Source organism: Gekko japonicus, unplaced genomic scaffold (genome assembly GCF_001447785.1).
Source record: "Gekko japonicus isolate JY-2015 unplaced genomic scaffold, Gekko_japonicus_V1.1 scaffold176, whole genome shotgun sequence".
Taxonomy (NCBI): domain Eukaryota; kingdom Metazoa; phylum Chordata; class Lepidosauria; order Squamata; family Gekkonidae; genus Gekko; species Gekko japonicus.
This window is the reverse complement of record NW_015160840.1, coordinates 452662-473357: the sequence shown is the minus strand read 5'-3', so window position 1 is coordinate 473357 and position 20696 is coordinate 452662. Positions and strand designations below refer to the sequence as shown.

Genomic DNA, 20696 nt, shown 5'->3' with positions numbered 1-20696 from the left:
GCATCCCTATTTCTAACATGGAAGCTCACTTGGTGACCGTGGGGCTAGCCTGCCTCACTGTTGTGGGAAAGCAGAGGAGGGGGAACGGATGTTCTAAAAGCCTCCTTGAGTCCAAACTGGGGAGAAGAGTGGGATATAAATAAATAAATACAAATGCATCGTAAAACGGATCAGTAAGGTTTTATATCAGCTAAAATAACACAACTTTTTCAGGGTCTGAATTTTAAATTTTCCCAGATGTTCTTTAAAAAAACATACATTTCCACCTCGCTATGGCATATTTGATGTGCATCATATTTGAAACAGCCCTGTGTGTGGTGGTGGTGATGAGGATTTCCTTAGTCTGGTAACACTTCACTTACAGCAATTGAGTATCTCTGTATGTTATCTTTTTCACAATCCTCAATCACTTCTTGTAATCGAAAGTTGTCGTGAGATTCTCCATCAGTCACAACCACCATCACTTTTTGTACCCCCCTGCGTGCACCACGAGCTTCTGTGAAAGCTTCCTTCCTAAAGAGGCGGAGAAAGAGCAAGAAGAACCTCAAGAAGAAACTGCAAACCTCCTGAGAACCAAGGATGGTAATCAATAATAAGCGACAAATAGTAAAAAATAATCATTAGCATAGTGTGTAGCCAACATAAAACCTAACGGCACCTATTAGGGATAGGCATAAACCGACTGATGAACTAAAGTTCATCACAAATGTTGGCCGGTTTGTGGTTCACAAAGCGAAGTTAGCAAACTGAAGAACCGCCATGAACTTCCATGAATTTTGATGCAGTTTGTGGCAGTTTACCCCTGCTTTCTGATCTTCATGAAAAACAGCACTCCACTGCTCAGCTGTTTGGTTTAAGTGGCTTGGAGTCAGTTTGGTTCATGAACTGGCCATGAACCACAAACTGAACTGCAAAAATGTAGTTCTTGCCCATTCCTAGTACCTATGGAGCACCAAGAGAACTCTATGAGATGCAAAAACAAACAACCCCACCAACCTCCTTACAATATACAAGGTTTCAAAGAGAAGAGCTGCCCCTTTCTTTGAGTTGCTAGCAGTAGTTATGTTAGAAATCTACCATTACCTCCTGTGGTACAATGTGACCACAAAGCTAGGATTCCCCAGCCAGCACCTCTGTAAACACAAACATTTGGTTGGATCTAGCCAGCTTTTTTGTTCAGTCTTCCCTAGTTCTCCTGACTTCAACCCCTATCCTACATGGCCTTTGTTCATGCAGCTCCTATGATTCCAAGCATAACCTTTTTGGTGGTCACAGAAGACCCTTTCCTTCCTTTTTTATCAATGGAAAACCTGGCTGGAACCAACACAATTGTCTTTACCAGTCTCATTCACATACTTGCAGATAGGGCTGTTAATCAATGCTATAATTAATTATTGGAATTGATTATCCAGGTGCCTTTTGATCAACTAATCTAAATAAATTTGCATATGGCCAAAACCACATAGGTGCCTTTTTGAGACAGGATTAATGTTGATAAATTGGAGTCGTACCTTTCTAAAACCACTGTCTTCAATGAACCTAGAAGGATGTAATTGCTGATGAACGCATGGTTAGCATCACAGTATATCAACTGATATGAAAATTAACTGGTGAATTGCAATAATATGCATCCTTGGGAAAATCCAAGACAGTGGCTGATATAGTAAGTCAAGCATAGGATGTTAATTCCACGATATTTTATGGCCTACCTTGCTGTGTCAATTCCAAGAGCTGTCATAGTTTGACGACCTTTTCTCTGAATAATACCATTTGCTGCAGCAAGCACATCTTCTGTGGTCGTGTAAGTGTTGAGGTTAAATTCATGTGTTACGTTTTCTCCATACTGAACAATTCCAACCTGAAAGACATACTTTGCTGCTTAAATAACCTTCCTAGTGGATGATTTTTTTTAGTTCTTTTCAGACTTTTTGTCTGAAATGCATGGAGTGGGGTACATGCACTGTGGTTGCATTACAGCTTACTGAAAGAAGATAACAGCCCAGAGAGATTTGGACCTACTTAAACACTGAGATGTTCAACTATCATTCTACTCCTCTCAGCAAATTAATCAGGGTCTCTCACATCACAATTGATCCCTCATCATAAAAGATTCCTCATTAGTTTCATCCTTATCAAAAGACTCCAGCTATTCCCCCCCCCTCACATGACTCAAGACTGGACTCTTGGAAGTCACTTCTAACCCTCTGGTTTTGGGTGTGTTGCTAAACTGCCCCAGCATGCCACCCTCTTGCTCCAGTACTTCTTTTTCTTTCTTTACTTAGTGAGGTTCCCATGACATGGAACTTCCTTCACCATACCTCCTGCTAATCAGGAAACTTTCTTCTGAGCCCACTTGGATTCTCCTTCCTTTCCCACGGCCAGGATGTCCAATCCTCTCTATTCTATTCTATTCTATTCTATTCTATTCTATTCTATTCTATTCTATTCTATTCTATTCTATTCTATTCTATTCTATTCTATTCTATTCTATTCTATATCTTATAATTGATTATAAAATCCTTTCCAAAGTTATGTATTATGCTCTACCCTGCCTATTTGTTCCTGCCATGTACAATGAATTCCAGTTCCCTTGTACTGCTCAGTCCTGCATTGCAGGTAGGGTTTCCAGCTATGGGTTGGGAAATGCCTGGAGATTTTGGGGGAGTGCGGAGCCTGATGAGACTGAGGGCTGGGGAGGGGAGGGACTTCACTGTGGTATAAGTGGCCATTTTCTCCAGGTGAGTTTATCTCTGTCACCTGGAGATAGTCGGAATCTGAGGAGATCTCCAGCCACCACCTGGAAGCTGGCGACCCTAAGTGCAGGGCAGATTCTAAGATACTGATCACTTGAGTGTTATGATTCAGGAAAAGCTATCCTTGTTTCCACATATCTTGTGCTCTCTCATTCAAGTCTTGTTACTTTGCCAAAATGGACCCTTAATATTTGTGTTAAAACACAAGCCAGAAGTTCCCAGGTACCAAAGGTGATGGATGGAAGGCTTCTGCCTTATACTTGGCTATTTTAGTGTGAAATCAGGATCCAGACTGGGTAGTGGTCACATTCATACAAATCATGTCTAATGTGCAAGAGTCTATTCAGACATGGTAACAATATTTATTTATTATTGTATATGTTCTTGTAATGAATAAGCGTACATACTTCTACTTTGTTACATGTACACAGCGGATGGCAGCTGCCCATTCCATTGTAAATTGGCAGAAAACAAATGTGTGTATGTGTGCAATCCTCACAGACTTAATGAGGAAGGCACTCAGTCCCCCCACCAACTTCTCTTTTAAAAGGAATATGAAACTAAAAGGAGAATGAGAGTAATTTCCATCATCTTCATTGGCTTTACTGTTACGGGAGACTCTTAGGGTTGCCAATCCCCAGTTGGTGGCAGGGGATCCTCTGGTTTGGAGCCCCTCCCCTCACTTCAGGGCAACCAGAAAGCAGGGGGGGGGATATCTGCTGGGTGCTCCATTATACCCTATGGAGACCAGTCCCCATAGGGTATAATGGAGAATCAAACCGTGGATATCTAGGGCTCAAGGGGGGGCTGGGTTTTTTTTTACTTAGAGACACCAAATTTTCAGCATAGATGCTGGTGCCTCTTTTCAAAAATCTCACCAAGTTTAAAAAAAAATTGGACCAGTGGGTCAAATTATATGAGCCCCAAAAGAAGGTCCCCCCCATCTTCCATTATTTCCAATTGAGGGAAAACATTTAAAAGGAACATGGTCCCTTTAAATGTGACGGCCGCTCACCTGGAACTTGCTTTGGAGTTCCCTCTCCCCAAACCTCCCTCCCCTTTCCCAGAGCCTCCTGGTAAGTTCCCCGTCCACTTGTTGGCCTCACCTTAGTGACTAGGGACTCAGCCACAGGATTGATAATATGTACCAATATGGCATATTCATCACTTTCTCATTAAAAGCCCGATAACATTTGGATACTGAAGATCAATATAGCCTCCACACTTTTTATCTCGTCTTACATTTTATTGGTGGAACACTTTGCATTTTAAATTTTTAGAGAAGTGCTTCCTGGTTGGTTCAGCAACCCATCCCTTTTAGCACAAACATCTTTGCTTAATGGCCAGTCATCAGTGTCATTGGAACTGAAGAATGTGAAAGCTGTGCTCAGAGTAGCAGAGCACAGATGTTCTGCACTGTTATCAAAATTAATAGGATATCATGGTAACTGTCCAAGTGCAAAAAACTGAAGCCATGAAACACTAACATTAATATGAGACTTACTAAGTGTTTTATTTTATGTCTAGACCTGATTATTTCACTCCTACAATTAGCTGTACCTACTTCTTGAGGGTGCTGGTTCAAGTCCTTGAAGATGACATGCTTTTTAAGTCACATGAGGGCTACATAATACCAAGCAGAGGGAAGGAGTGGAGGAAGAAAATGGTGTAATGAATTCCTTTTGTACACAGTCATACAGTGGTGTCCAGTAAAGATATCCTGACATCTCCAAATGAACATAACATAAGAACATAAGAGAAGCCAATGTTGGATCAGGCCAATGGCTCATCAAGTCCAACACACAGTGGCCAAAAATACCAGGTGCCATCAGGAGGTCCACCAGTGGGGCCAGGACACTAGAAGCCCTCCCACTGTTGCCCCCCCCCAAGCACCAAGATAGTGCATCACCTGCCCCAGCCTGTGAGTTCCTATCTATACCTTGTGGATAATAGCCACTGATGGACCTCTGTTCCATATGTTTATCCAGTTCCCTCTTGAAGCCGTCCATGCTTGTAGCCACCACCACCTCCTGTGGCAGTGAATTCCATGTGTTAATCACTCTTTGGGTGAAGGAGTACTTCCTTTTATCTGTTCTAATCCGACCGCTCAGCAATTTCATGGAGTGCCCACGAGTTCTTGTGTTGTGAGAAAGGGAGAAAAGTACTTCTTTCTCAACCTGCTCTATCTCATGCATAATCTTATAAACCTCGACCATGTCACCCCTCAGTCGTCGTTTCTCCAAGCTAAAGAGCCCCAAGTGCTTTAACCTTTCTTCATAGGGAAAGTGTTCCAACCCTTTTATCATTCGAGTTGCCCTTTTCTGCACTTTTTCCAATGCTATGATATCCTTTTTGAGGTGTGGTGACCAGAACTGTACACAGTACTCCAAATGAGGACGTACCATCGATTTATACAGGGGCATTATGAAAAACGATTCGGTGCCATGAAAGGTCTACCTGAGACCCTGGAGAGCTACTGGCAAGGGAGAGTAGGAAATGCTGACCTTGATGGACCAATGGGCAGACTCAGTCTCAGGCAGCTTTTCTGGTTTCTTTTGATAGCATCACATTTTATATGATTCAATTAAGAAGATATGGAAAGCTCCCCATCTGTCCAGCATTTTGAAATGTATATGCCCATAACGTAAATATCCTTGAGGTTACATCTGTCTTATTCAGAAATCACAATGCATGGGGAATAAAGCTTCTGCTTCAACATACCTGAGTCTGTTGTGGACCTATATCCATATTTTGCAGCAGCCGCTTGAGAAACAACGTCACACTCTCCCAAGGGTAAATACTGTTAGAGCCATCAAGAACTATGACAAGGTCCAGCTCAGTCTGGCATTCTGCAACATAAATTTGTGGGGTTATGAGGAAGTAGTAGAAGAAGAGATTTGATTTATACCCCATCCTTCACTCAGAGTCTCAGAGCAGCTTACAAACTCCTTCCCCTCCCCACAACAGACACCTTGTGAGGTAGGTGGGGCTGAGAGAGCTCTGATAGAAACTGCTCTTTTCAAGAACAGCTTTGGCAGAACTATGGCTTGCCCAAGGTCATCCAGCAGCTGCAAATGGAGGCGTGGGGAATCAACCACTACACCAATATCCATCACAATAATTATGTGAAGTATTTTGAACTGACACTAAACTGGGACTACAGTACTTGCTTGAAAGGAAACATCTTTACATCTCAGTGAAACTTATTCAGGTAAATATGCTAAGAACCACAGCCTCAATGCATGTGCAACATTAATTGTTCAGAGTTTTCTTCCACAAACCAATGCCATCTGTTCTCCTGGAGTTTATGCAAGGATGCTAGCGAAAATTCTGCGCAGGAACTCTGAAAGCAGGTCAATTCCTTTCCTTCCTAGAGCAGTCAGTCAAACCACATATACATTTAAAAAATGACTACAAAAATAGAAGTATGGAACAGGAAAGCATCTGTAATCCAACCATTTCCACCTTCTGACCAAAGCAAAATTCTCCACCCTTTGTACACCACAAGGAGATTGTGGGTGTGGTATTAAAAAGTACTTCAGAACAAAAAGTTCTAAATAACTATAGTAAGGAAGGTCCAGAAAAAACATAAACCCAGGATTAAAAGCTAGTTTGCAAATCAGGGTTTATGTTAACTATAGTCAGTCATAATATCAGTGCAGATGTAACAATGAACAGTGGTCCGTTCTGATGGAATTTGCATTCAAATGGGAGAAGGGAATATGTAAGACTGATGAAGTACATCCCATCTGGGCCTTACCCTAGCCACATGTTACAAGGGAAAGCTGAAATGTTTTTAAAAGATTTAGGACATTCTTTATACTCTTTCCCCAAAGCAAACTAAATATGAGCTAAGCATTAAAAGGTGTGATTATATTGGGGCTTTTAAATATTTGGAGTCGTCCTCACCCAGCCAGGATCTGGGTCCAGATCATCCAGGCTCTCACGGGACACTGCCATGTGCAGAAAGGACCAGGATGGTTCACATGCGTAAGGGGGGGTAATATGAAACATCTGAATTGGTCCTAAGTCAAGAAAACAGCCACTCTTGCTCCCTCCCCCTGGGATGACTCAGACAGAATAAAGAAATATGGTCAGTCTGGCTTCATTTATACTCATCTTCAGCCAAAATTTAGAAAGATGAAGGAACAAAGCCATATGTTCCTGAAGCATGTTTCCTGAGAAAGGGAACTTTGGGAATAATCCTGAAAAGCAAAACTGGGAAAGGAAAAGAAAACATATACATAAGGTTGCCAGCTCCAGGTTGGGAAATACCTGGAGATTTGGGGGGTAGAGTCTGAGGAGGGTGGGGTTTGGGGAGGGGAGGGACTTCAATAGGGTATAATACCATAGAGTCCACCTTCTAAAGTGGCCATTTTCTCTAGGTGAACTGATCTCTGTTGCTTAGAGATCAATTGTAATAGGGGGAGATCTCCAGCCCTTAGATATCAACTATCAAAAGACCAAAGGTGGCCCCGTTCATACGAGGCAGTTTGGGCCGGGAGCAGGCCGGATTGGAGGCGCATCAGACGGGCGCGATCCCACGGCAACATCTGCCTGGCGTCGTGCTCCCGCCTCCAACCCGGCCCTTCCCCCGATGAAGCGCATCAAAGATGAACTACCTACTTCGGTGGTTCATCCGATTGAGGCACTTCATCCTGGCCGTGGGATCGGCGGCGCGTCTTGCCGCCGTTGCATCCCTGGCCCCCTGCCGTACTGCGCATGCTCGAGCATGCGCAGTACGGCAGCCTCCCCCTCCGACTAGTGTCTTCCTCCCCGGCATCTGATCGTGCCGGGGAGCAACGGAGCGCAGCAACCGGGATCTGTGGGATCCCGCCGGGGCGTTTCTTTTTTCGTGCGGCATTTAAAAGCCACGCTTCGCCCCGTCTTTTCCCTGCCGTGTGGCAGGGGCCGGTGTAGTTTTTTATAAAGGTGGTCCATCACACCATTTATCTTGGTCTATGAACTACCATTCAATTGATCAGGAGAACAATTTCTGCTGTATTGGTGTCCTTTTTCTTTACAATTTGTCCTGGACAAGTCATACTACTGTCTCTAAGAAGTTAGCATCAGTAGACTTGTCAGCTCTCCTAAGATTCTTTCGGACCGCAGGAGATAATTATGTACCAGCTGCTATTCGGGCTTTTCAGGCTAAGGTAATTCCTTCATTACTATATGGTGTACCATTGACCAGGGGTCGTTTCGTAGAAAAAGAGCTAGGGGAACTCATTAGCATAACTCATTAGCATATGCCACACCCCCTGACATCAGGGGCCCGGCGGTGGACCTGCAAGGCCGGCGGGAGTGCGAGGAAGCCCCGCCAAGGCCCTCCCTGGCCCCAGGCAGGCAGGGGTGGGGAGAGGCGGGGAGGAAGCAACTTACCCCTCCTCTTCTCCTGCCTCCTCCTGGCTGAATGAGGGCCGGAAGCAGGGCGGCCGGAAGCAGGGGCGGGGCTTCGTTGTGTGCCCCGCCCCCGCACCTCACCCGGGGGAACTGCCGTTGACCATAGCCAAGGTTAACAATAAGTATGACTCTTGTTTAACTTTTTTTTTCTGTGCTCATTGTCCAATCTGCCAACAAGTATCTTTGGTCCAGCCATTCGTTTGGAATTTTCTGAGCCAAAGCTTGAATAGCAACATTCCTCTTCAGACTGATTTTTTAAAAATTCTCTAGAGGGGTGCTATCTGCACCATCTGACTAATGATGCTCAAGGCTAAAATTAGTGGATGACAGGCTACAGAAGTTGTGCTTCTCCTTTGAGCTTTTTAATCCAATGGAATATCCTCTGCAGGTAAACTTATTAAATTTAGCTTGTTACACTTCGATAAATGAAACACTGGCTGTAGAGCTTGAAAGGTATTTTCCCTATATTATTTGGGTCTTTCAACCCCAAAGACTTTATCAGTTCACTGTATGTTTTTACAGTTCCCAAATATCTATATATCTAATAGCCAAGCTTTTACCCCCTGTGCTGATACTTATTTCTGCCAACAGAGGGTTCACTCTCCCCCAACAGCTTTTTCTACAGACTCGGGACTTTCTGGGTCTGCAGAAAAATCCAAAAAGGGGGGGGAGCCCTCAGGGAGAATCCCCCCCAATACCTTTTGAAATGGCCTCTGCAGGGATTTACTTGAGGAATGGTGAGAGATTAGAACATTCAGGGGGCGGAGGCTTCTAACTGGCTCTGTCAGTAAAAGGCAGGGGGAGGCCTTTCAAGGCCTATTTTTGCCTTTCAGGGAGGGGGCCTTGGGGCCAGGCCTGACAAGGGTTGTCAGTGCCAGGCTGGGGAATTCCCAGAAGTTTTGTGGTGGACTCTAAGGAGGGCTTGGTTTGGGGAAGGGAGAGGCCTCAGCTGGGTATAATGTCACAGAGTCCACCCTCCAAAGCAGCCATTTTCTCCAGGGAGACAAATCTCTGCTGTCTAGAGTTCAGTCTCTAGGCCCCACTTGGAGGTTGCGGACCCTAGGCCTGGCAGCAGTCTAGGGTTGCTAGGTCCCCCCTGGCCACTGGCAGGGGATGGGAGGGGGGGAATGTTGCCAGATCCTCCTGGAGATTTGGGGCTGGACTCTGGGGAAGACAGGAACCTCAGTGAAGTACAGTGCCATAGAGTCCACCCTCCAAAGCATCCATGTTCTCCATGGGAAGTTATCTCTGTAGTATGGAGATGAGGTCCCACCTGGAGGCTGACATCCCTAGGCAGCATCCTCTGGGTGACTTGATACCACCTGATTTGCATGACTCAAGTAGGCCCAGCTGCTTGGTACTATTTATCAGTATGAAAGCCAGTGTGATGTAAACAGGGCTTCAGATTAGGGTCTGCGAGTCCCAGGTTTAGATCCCCAACTTATGGTGGAAGCTGACTGGGTGATTTTGGACCAGTCACATACTTTCAGCATAACCAACCTCACAGGGTTGTTGTGCAGATAAAAAGGAGGCAAGAATAACGTCAGCTGCTTTGGTCCCCACTGTGAAGGGACTGTAATTTTCCTAGGTAGAGGCTGTGGGGCAGGGGGGTGGAGATGGAAAGCTGAAGGCAGATAAAGGTAGGCTGGCAGTTGGAAGGAAATTGCATTGCCAACTCCAGGTTGGGAAATTTCTGCACATTTGAGAGGTGGAGCCTGGGGAGGGTGGGGTTTGAGGAGGGGAGGAACTTCAGACTGGTAGTGGTATATAGACTCCATCCTCCAAATTGGCCATTTCCTTCACAAGAACTACCATTGCCAGCCTCCAGGTGAGGGCTGGAGATCACTCAGAACTACAACTGTTGTCCAGGTGACAGAGATCAGTTACCCTGGATCAAATGGCTGCTTTGGAGGGTTGAGTTTCAGCATTATGCCCTGCTGAGGCTGCTCGCCTCCCCAAGTCTCACTGTCCCAGGGCTTCACCCCCAAATCTCCAGGAATTTCCCAACCTGGAGCTAGCAGCCCTAAGGTGAATTGATTTCTGTAGCTGGGAGATCCATTGTGATTCCCAGAGCACTGCCACTGCTTCTGTGGGGGGAGAGGAAGCAGGTGGGTGGCTGGGAGTACTGCCACCACTGCCACTGCTGTGCAGGGTGGGGAGGAAGCAGGCAGGAGGCTGGAAAAGTGATGGGGGCAGAAAGAGAGAGAGATGGGGTGAGGGGAAGAAAGAGAGAAAGAGTGATGAGGTGGGGAGGCAGAAAAACAAAGAGAATGATGATGGGTCAGAAAGAGAGAGGAAGTAACATGCATGGAGGAGAGAGAGAGAGAGAGTAAGAAATGGGGGGACAGAAGGGAAAAAGAGTATGAAAGAGGTCAGGGGAGAGGAGAGGAAGCAAGGGTGTGAGGAATGGTGTAAGCATCCCACATTTCTTGTGGGTCTTCACTTGCAGAATACTATTCTGTAAGGCAAGACTAAATGTCTTGCCACGAGGGGAAATAGCAGGTAGGTTCTTAGGGATTTTATTATCAGAGCAGCTTTGAGACTGCAAATACAGGAGTTTAGATACCATTTGGCATTTTTTTCATTGATTGCAACAAAGACAACACTGCCCATGACAACTGTATTACTGTTTACATCCAAAAATGGAGCCCTGCTGCAAAGCAAGAGATTGTAGCTAAACTATTACCTGATACTGACCCAAATGTAACTCTCGCAGTTGCAAAAATTTTGTCTATGGCATTTAATGGCATTACTTTTTAATGTAATTTTTAAACTCATATTTCTGTACTTTTCTGTTTACCCCCTTGTTTGCCTGTATATTACTGTATTTTTCCCTCTTCTCTGTTTTGCTTATGACCTGTTGGTCTATGAGCACTAATAAAGAAATGGAATGGAAATGGTTGTGCCCACCCCCCTGTGTCAGAATTCCAAAAGTGCCCACAGGCTCAAAGAGGTTGGGGATCACTGAGTTACACCATTCTAAGCCAAAGGACTTCAAGGGACTTGAAAGGGTCCAACTATGTTTAGGATTGCACTAGATCACTGCCTGGAGATTATTTTTATCATGGATATTAGCTCATGGCATAGCATCCCAAACTCTGTTTATGAGAAAATGAATTCCAAAGATAGTAAGCAGTTAGGTTATATACCGACAATGATAACATTTACTTAACTTGGCCATGCTAGTAGCCTTGATGAATAGCTTACACTTTTTGTATGCCTCTGTGTATACATCTGCCTTTCTCAAGGCTCAGTACTTTCAACACATACAAGAGCAAACCTTTTCTGCACATACCTTTCACAGATGGGGCAAGAGAGTTTACAACTGTAAAAGTGGAGCTGACGTTAGAGCAGATGCCGGTTGTGTAATGCAAACGTCCACATTTGTAAGCATACAGAGGCCCACATGCCTTCAATAAGGGGAAAAAATGTTACAGTTTAAATAATTAAGCATTTTGGAATGTTATAATAATTCCATCTAATTTTTTTTTTACGATGACTAACCATATTCGTGCTGAAGCATAAAAGAGCAATGTGAAACATATGACACATCAAAGCGATGTCACATTTGGGGAAGTTGTTATGTTGTGGTACAGAGATCTTTGTCATTTGATGAGGGTTAGCCAACTTTCACCAGCGATGCAGTCCAACCCAGACTTTGGAGCAGAGATACAGACACAGTTTGGGCCCCCCAAAAGCAGCTGTGATATCACATTTGAAGAATAACTTCCAACTAAAGGGTGGTGCCCATAATAGCATTTAGATCAGAGCCCCAAATTACCTAACTGCAACTTTGCTGGCGGCCTGCAAGCCAGATTGGGCCCCCAAAGACATTTCTGTCTAGCTCCTGACAGCGCTTCCAAATTTTCATCAAGGTTTTCCCATTGTAAGGAAAATTTAAAAATGCTTTCAAGACATAAGAGGGAAAAAAACCCAGATTTTAATACATCTATTTTATATGTAATATGTACAAGCTGGGACCCTGTAAAGAATAAAAAAGCTCTATGTGCCTTGTGTCATGAGGGTAAAATGGGTAAGGAAAACAACTGGGAAGTTCCCACTCTCACAACTCACAAACTTAGATTATGTGAAAACTAATTTCCTTTCCAGGATATTATAAACCAGAGGTCATTTCGGGGGGATCGCGGGGGATCGCAGTTCCCCCGGGTGAGGTACGGGGGGCGGGGCACATGATGAAGCCCCACCCCCTGCTTCCGGCCACCCCACTTCTGGCCCTCATTCAGCCAGGAGGAGGCAGGAGAAGAGGGAGTGTAAGTTGCTTCCTCCCTGCCTCTCCCCACCCCTGCCTGCCTGGGGCCAGGGAGGGCCTTCGCGGGGCTTCCTTGCACTCCCGCTGGCCTTGAAGGTCCACCACCGGGCCCCTCATGGGGCTCGGCAGTGGAGCTGCAAGGCCGGCGCCTGCGGCCAGGACCGTTGGGGGCGGGGTGTGTGGCCTTATGACACACTTCTGGTGATGTCAGGGGGTGTGGCATATGCTAATGAGTTATGCTAATGAGTTCCCCTAGCTCTTTTTCTACGAAACGACCCCTGTTATAAACTGTTTGTAAGGGTTGCAAATCAGGGCTGGGGGAATTCCTGGAGAGCTGGAGGTAGAGCCTGTGGTGGACAGGGCTTGGAGATGCCCTTCTCTTTTGTATCCTTTTCTTCCTGCTTTAAATTATGCTTAACTACGCTCAACTGAGCCCTTTGTGGGGACTCTGGGGAGTGTCTTTATATTTATACAATCTCCTCCCGTGAGCTCTCATTTTTGATATACAACCCCTGGAGAAAATGGCTGCTTTAAAGGGTGGACTCTATGCCATTATATACTGCTGCGTTCCCACCCCTCCACAAACCCCGCCCTCCCCAGGCTCCCATCCCCAAATCTCTAGGTATTTCCCAACCCAGATCTGGCAACCCTATCTGGAGGGCACTGAGCATGCTCAGTCCTCTATGGGGTGTTCTATTAGGGGACAGGGGTGGTTGGTGATTTTTTAGTTGACAAATTAATATTTATCTGCATATCTGGGCCCAAGTGTGGAGAAATGCCTATCTTGTTTGTGGGTGGCCTCCTTTTGTTGCCCTTCTGATTAGGACAGAAGAGTCAAGTTGCCCTTTAGAAGGAGCAGTATAACATAGTTTGTAGAACAATGAATGTTTATATAATGCTGTGCCTGACATTATGTACTGTACAGCTGTGAAGTTCATCATACTAGTAGATCATACATCATACTAATACTAACCAAAGTATAGAACTCAATCATTCATGTAGGGGCCATTTTATATATATAAAACCCCCAACTTCTAGTCCCTGAATACCTGACTAGAAAATAAAGCACTTCCCAGGAACATGGATCTTGATCGTCTGTATTCCTTTTTTAAGAAAGGAAGATCTTATTTTCTTATATCACTATGTCAAATAACCAATGACTGCCCCCCCCCAATACTGATAGTGAAATCCACACAATGGGGGCAGCCATGGCTATCATTTAAATCAGTGCAATCCCACCAGAACAATTCACTGCCCCCCCCCCCGGGCCAGCACTTTGGATTATCCCAATAATAATGAGAATAGATGGTGAGGCACCTATCTGGTGATTGCTTTCACACACTTTCAATGCACTTCAGCAGAGGTCATTTCGGGGGGGATCGCGGGGGATCGCAGTTCCCTCGGGTGAGGTACGGGGGGCGGGGCACATGATGAAGCCCCACCCCCTGCTTCCGGCCACCCCACTTCTGGCCCTCATTCAGCCAGGAGGAGGCAGGAGAAGAGGGAGTGTAAGTTGCTTCCTCCCTGCCTCTCCCCACCCCTGCCTGCCTGGGGCCAGGGAGGGCCTTCGCGGGGCTTCCTTGTACTCCCTGCGGCCAGGACCGTTGGGGGCGGGGTGTGTGGCCTTATGACACACTTCTGGTGATGTCAGGGGGTGTGGCATATGCTAATGAGTTATGCTAATGAGTTCCCCTAGCTCTTTTTCTACGAAACGACCCCTGTTATAAACTGTTTGTAAGGGTTGCAAATCAGGGCTGGGGGAATTCCTGGAGAGCTGGAGGTAGAGCCTGTGGTGGACAGGGCTTGGAGATGCCCTTCTCTTTTGTATCCTTTTCTTCCTGCTTTAAATTATGCTTAACTACGCTCAACTGAGCCCTTTGTGGGGACTCTGGGGAGTGTCTTTATATTTATACAATCTCCTCCCGTGAGCTCTCATTTTTGATATACAACCCCTGGAGAAAATGGCTGCTTTAAAGGGTGGACTCTATGCCATTATATACTGCTGCGTTCCCACCCCTCCACAAACCCCGCCCTCCCCAGGCTCCCATCCCCAAATCTCTAGGTATTTCCCAACCCAGATCTGGCAACCCTATCTGGAGGGCACTGAGCATGCTCAGTCCTCTATGGGGTGTTCTATTAGGGGACAGGGGTGGTTGGTGATTTTTTAGTTGACAAATTAATATTTATCTGCATATCTGGGCCCAAGTGTGGAGAAATGCCTATCTTGTTTGTGGGTGGCCTCCTTTTGTTGCCCTTCTGATTAGGACAGAAGAGTCAAGTTGCCCTTTAGAAGGAGCAGTATAACATAGTTTGTAGAACAATGAATGTTTATATAATGCTGTGCCTGACATTATGTACTGTACAGCTGTGAAGTTCATCATACTAGTAGATCATACATCATACTAATACTAACCAAAGTATAGAACTCAATCATTCATGTAGGGGCCATTTTATATATATAAAACCCCCAACTTCTAGTCCCTGAATACCTGACTAGAAAATAAAGCACTTCCCAGGAACATGGATCTTGATCGTCTGTATTCCTTTTTTAAGAAAGGAAGATCTTATTTTCTTATATCACTATGTCAAATAACCAATGACTGCCCCCCCCCAATACTGATAGTGAAATCCACACAATGGGGGCAGCCATGGCTATCATTTAAATCAGTGCAATCCCACCAGAACAATTCACTGCCCCCCCCCCCGGGCCAGCACTTTGGATTATCCCAATAATAATGAGAATAGATGGTGAGGCACCTATCTGGTGATTGCTTTCACACACTTTCAATGCACTTCAGCCATCATTTGCAAGTGGATTCTGCTGTTTCACACGGGAAAACCCAGTTGCAAACAATTGCTAAAGTGCATTGAAAGCACTGTGCATGAAATCAGCCTACTGAGGTCCATTATACCCTGCTGAGGGGAAAAAGAAGGAGGACACTTCGAGGGTAAGCAGGGTGAGGGAGCTGATGGCACACAGGAAAAATGGGGAGTCCCTTCCGCCCCAAGTCCTTGCAGGTCCCCCTCTTGTAAATTTTATTTATAATTATAAGCTGGCCCCACTGGTGGACCTCCTGATGGCACCTGATATTTTTAGCCACTGTGTGACAGAGTGTTAAACTGGATGGGCCATTGGCCTGATCCAACATTGGCTTGTCTTATGTTCTTAAGCTTTCTTTATATTTGTATATAATATAATATTATATTTCTTTTTTTTCTTTTTTTAAAATGGTGTATGGCCTATGGGCTACTAAACCTTAAATAAACCAACTAACTAACTATATTTGTAGAAACTACTTATTTTCTCACCAAGAATCCTCCTTTGGGATTTGTCACTAAAGTCGTCCCAAGGGTCATGTTCTCCTTTACTTCTGTAACTTGAGGAATGGATGTGTCATCTATAAATAGATCAACATTTTTAAGTGTGGGGAAAACAAAATGTTAAATCACACAGTGGTTTCTCTAAACCAGAACATCCCATCTCTGATATAAAAATGCAGTTTGCTTCTGTTTCCCTTTCCATTCTGTGCTCCCCCTTGATTAGAGTGCCAATGAACAAGACAACAGCCTGGCTTCCATCCATCCCAGATATTTTGTCTGGGATGCCGGTTCACATATTTTTCATGACCCTCAGAGGATGTCACAACAGCAGTTCAATGACAACGGGAGATAAGCAGTCACAAAACTTGCTAATAAGACAAAACATTAACATTCTATGTGATTTGATATTCCTAGTAGTAAAATATTTTATGTGATATCAACGTATCAGCAGTGTAAACCATTTTGCAGTGAGGAAAAGGTGAAATAATTATGGGAAAGGATGCACATCCACATTGCTCTCCCTATTAGTGAAGTGTGCATCCTGCATGCGGATGCCTTTGTTGCCAAAATGGTTTGAAAGAAGGCAGAAGCAGGTTACTGCCGATAGGGGAGGGACCCTGGAGGCTTGCAGGAAATCACTTCCTCCCTTGAATCTATTTATTTATTTTAAATATTCACATCCCACCTTAACTCCTTAGACTCAAGGTAGCTAACAATACAATAACCATTTGCAAGGATGCAAAAAAAACCCCAAAACAAAACAAACAAAACTAATACACAGATTAAGCCAATTGTTGTTGTTCAGTCTCACAGTCGAGTCCGACTCTTCACAACCCCATGGACCAGATCCCGCCAGGCCCTCCTGTCTTCCGCCGTCCTCTGAAGTTGGCTCAATTTCATGTTTGTTGCATCGATGACACTGTTTAGCCATCTCATCCTTTGCCATCCCCGTCTTCTTTGACCTCCAATCTTTCCCAGCATCAGGGTCTTCTCCAGTGAGTGCTCCATTCTCATTTGGTGGCCAAAGTATTTGAGCTTCAGTTTCATTATCTGGCCTTCCAGGGAACAGTCAGGGTTGATTTCTTTTAGGATTGACTGATTTGATCTCCTTGCAGTCCAAGGGACTCTCAAGAGTCTTCTCCAGCACCATAGTTCAAAAGAATCTATTCTTCGATTAAAATGCAGCCAACTCTGCAAATGCACCAAATACCCTCTGACTTAAATAGTCTCACATGCCTTTCTAAATGCAATGCGTAAAGATGCCCTCTGCTGCATACACGCTGGGCCTACCACAGAAAAAGGCTGTGGTCACCATAAGACAAAGGCCATTAGAAGAACGTAGCTGGCCTGTGGAGGTTCCCCTTCCACCCAAACCAGAGGGAGGAATCTGATATTCCCCTTAGACTCGTGCTTTAAACAAAGAGAAGAGGACCCTGGACACAGATGATGATGAAGAAGAAGTGATTTGATTTATACCCTGCCCTACACTACTCGAAGGAGTCTCAGAGTGGCTTACAATCTCCTTTCCCTTCCCCTCCCCACAACAGACACCCTGTGAGGTAGGTGGGGCTGAGAGAGCTCTCTTGAGAACAGCTCTGAAAGAACTTATGACTGACCCAAGGTCACACCAGCAGCTGCATGTGGAGGAGTGGGGAATCAAACCCATTTCTCCCAGATTAGAGTCCATGCTCCTAACCACTACACCAAACTGGCATATGGGGAAGGTTTTGTGTTAGACCTGGGCAGTGGCAAAGGTGTTTCTGGGTGATCTCAGCTGCCACATTGCAGGAATTGCTCTAGTGCTCTCCATGTGTCCCCCTTGCTCACTTGACTATTTCTCCATGTGGTCAAGTATGCCAACTTGTGGGAGGGAAATAAGAAGACCTTAAATATGTGAACCAGCCTGAATGGCAATGCCTGTGCTCTAACAACAGAATAAACACCCATAACACATTTAAAACATGGCTCCCACAGCAACCCAAAAAGCATCCTACAATGCTCCTGGGGAACTGGGTACTCCCCAGGAATAGCTTGGGGGAATCAGAGGTTTCCCACAGGAGGGGGGAATCAGCAGAAATCTCCTCACCTTATTCCTGCTGAAACTCTAGGCAGTATCGAAGCCAAATATTTTTACATCGAGATTAAAACATCATGTGTGAAGTGAGAACCGTGAAGAAAATACCCTTAACCAGCTCTTTCCAGGGCCTGCTCTGAATTTCTGCTAAGGTGTTTACTGTCTTACATGGTAGGTTCAGTTTTATGCATGGCGAACCATGGTTCTTTCCCACACGGCATTTGTAGACATCTCCTGTTCGGTTCTGGGGTTGACCAGCTAAAGGAGAACCAATCAGCACCCTGGAAAATGAAAATAACCACACTCATCTTCTCAATACAGCACAGAGTTTTTACTCTATGTAAGTTAAAATTGGTATTTTAAAGTTAAATGTAGTCAGTTGCTTAAATCTGAATATATATAGAAAATTGATAATAGAGCACAACAGACTATAACAGAAAACGGGAAAAGTTTACATGGGGACTGGAGTGGATTGGGAAGATAATCATAAAAAAAAACACCTCACCATTTTCCTTCTTCATTTTCAAACTGCTGAACAGTATATCCAAACATATCCTCCACAGGGCCACTGAAGGTCATAGTGTCTTTCACATCCACATTGAATTGCAGAGCCAGATGCAGTAGACCTGATTAAAAGAAGACACATATACCAGAATATGAATTCCTGGGTCAAAAAGGAACCAGGACAAATTAGATTTTTTCAAAGCAAAAAACAAAGAGTATTTTGTCAGCAAGTATCTTCTTGGCTAAGTTAGCAGCTGCCTGCGGCCACTTTAACATAACTACTCTACTGAATTTGGACAATGGAGACATGGGGTTTAAAAATCTCTACTCAGTTATGGAACTTCCTAGGTGAACTTGGTTTAGTCAGTATCCCTCAGTCTAAATAATTTCAAAGGGCTGTTGTGAGTGTAAATTGGGGGAATTCGTCAATGAATGTTACAATGAGCTCCTTAGAAGAAGGGCAAAGCTAATTTAATGTCCAGAACTGAAACAACACAGCTGTAGAAGATAATGCTTGTCTTTAAGGCAAACATACGGAGTGGAATCTGGAAGATTCAGTCTCTGGTTTTAGACTGTCTGTATCTTAGTTTTCCATATAATCTTCTCCAGCCAGGCTAATGAATTGAAGCTAGTCTGTGTGTCTTTCATCAAGTAAAAGTAGATCTAAGTAACTCTGCCGGCACTTCTAGTTTGTCCTTTGACAGAGCAGGGCTCACTGCCAGGGTACTCATCCCCGTCCAGCAGAAATCAATGCCCTCAGTGCAACTCCACCATGATCACAGGGGAATGGGTTTACAAGACCCAACTCCAGAACAGAAGCACGGAGATATACTGGAAGATGCAGTTCATCAAGTATGAGGGCTGAGAATCAACCAGGTAATCAGTGCAACTGACTCAGCACTGGAGTTGTACATTCCAAATAGTTGACCACAGACAGGAGTCTCACTATTGTATTTTGTACCAATTGAAAGTTCTGAGATGCCCTCTCAAAGGCAGCCACATGTATTACAGCATTACAATTGTGTTACAGTAGTCCAGTATGGAGATTATAGTAGCACAGTTCAGAATATTGTTGTCAGCCTTACCAAATGTGTTTGATAGACTGAACAACAGTGATACATTTCCCTTATCCACTTGCTGCCAGGGATCATCCACCAAGGTCAAAAATGCTGTTTCAGATCCAGAGTTTGGCCTGAGGCCAGACTGAAATGGGTCAAGGGCAGACGTTTCATCCAAAATACATTGCTTGTCATTCAGCTGGTAGAAGAAGAGGGAGGAGATTGGATTTATACCCCATCCTTCACTACCTGAAGGACTCTCAGAGTGGCTTACAATCTCCTTTCCCTTCTCCTCCCCACAACAGACACCATGTGAGGTGGGTGGGGCTGAGAGAGTACTTTCGAGGACTGCTTGTGAGAAAGTAGCTCTGAGAGAACTCTGATGGACCCAAGGTCACACCAGCAGCTGCATGTGGAGGAGTGGGAAATCAAACCCACTTCTTCCAGATCAGAGTCCACACCTAACCACTACACTAAACTGGTAGCAAGTACAAGTTTTCAATTTTTTCCTGTTCCATTCAAGACCCTTTGAGTTTTATTTCCAGACTCAAGAAGCAAATGGGCAACAGGCTACATACTGGCAGGTACTTTGCCTTTTCGAGCCACCCTGTTGGGGGGTCATTGGCCTAACATATTGTCCTACAATGCTCCTGTTAAAAAGAATCCATGCAACTCCATCATCAGAATCAGGAGAAATTTAATTTCCAGATAAATGTATGGAAAAGGCAGTGAAGAACAAAGCCCGCTCAGCTTGGTCTAATGAGTCAGCAGCCCTGAGAAATTAATTGCCTTAAAAATCATTTTAATTCCTCAATATTCCTGAGAAGAGGTTTGAGCAGAGAGGTAATTAGGGTTACCAAGTACTTACCACGATTCGGCGGGGGACATATGATCCCCAGCCAGAACATTCCTCCCTATAACGCACCCATGCCGCACCATGCCGTCACCAGGAAGTGACGCTGGGTGATGCTCTGACAATGGGGCTGGAAACTCAATGGTACCATAGAGTTTCCAGCCCCATTGCCAGAGCGTCACCCGGCATAACTTCCTGGTGACGGCATGGTGCAGCGCGTCTGTTTTCCATGCGGGAATGGTCCTGGGAAGAAGTATGTGTCCCCTGCCGAATCGCGGTAAGTACTTGGTAAGCCTGGAGATAATGTTGGCCAGTGGGTCACCAAGTGAAAATAATGGTTGAGCAGATAATGTATCTCAGTTCTTCCTCATGATAGTGCAGCATTCTATTCCCTACTATTACACACTGTTTATATCTGTAACTGTCATGATCTGGGCTGTGCCACCAGAGGCCTACTAGG

General features: G+C 44.9%; 1 protein-coding gene across 1 annotated transcript in view; it reads right to left on the bottom strand.

The window, feature by feature from the left end:
* ITGA1 (integrin subunit alpha 1) overlaps window positions 1–20312 on the bottom strand; it is a 72457-nt gene extending 52145 nt beyond the window's left edge. The window contains exons 1-8 of the mRNA XM_015418993.1: window positions 20309–20312; window positions 18327–18447; window positions 17990–18102; window positions 15736–15824; window positions 11452–11566; window positions 5475–5602; window positions 1710–1858; window positions 363–513 (exon numbers count right to left, since the gene is read on the bottom strand). Coding sequence (XP_015274479.1) covers window positions 363–513; window positions 1710–1858; window positions 5475–5602; window positions 11452–11566; window positions 15736–15824; window positions 17990–18102; window positions 18327–18447; window positions 20309–20312 — 870 coding nt within the window. The remainder of the gene's footprint in view (window positions 1–362; window positions 514–1709; window positions 1859–5474; window positions 5603–11451; window positions 11567–15735; window positions 15825–17989; window positions 18103–18326; window positions 18448–20308) is intronic.
* Between the last annotated feature and the right edge of the window lie 384 nt (window positions 20313–20696).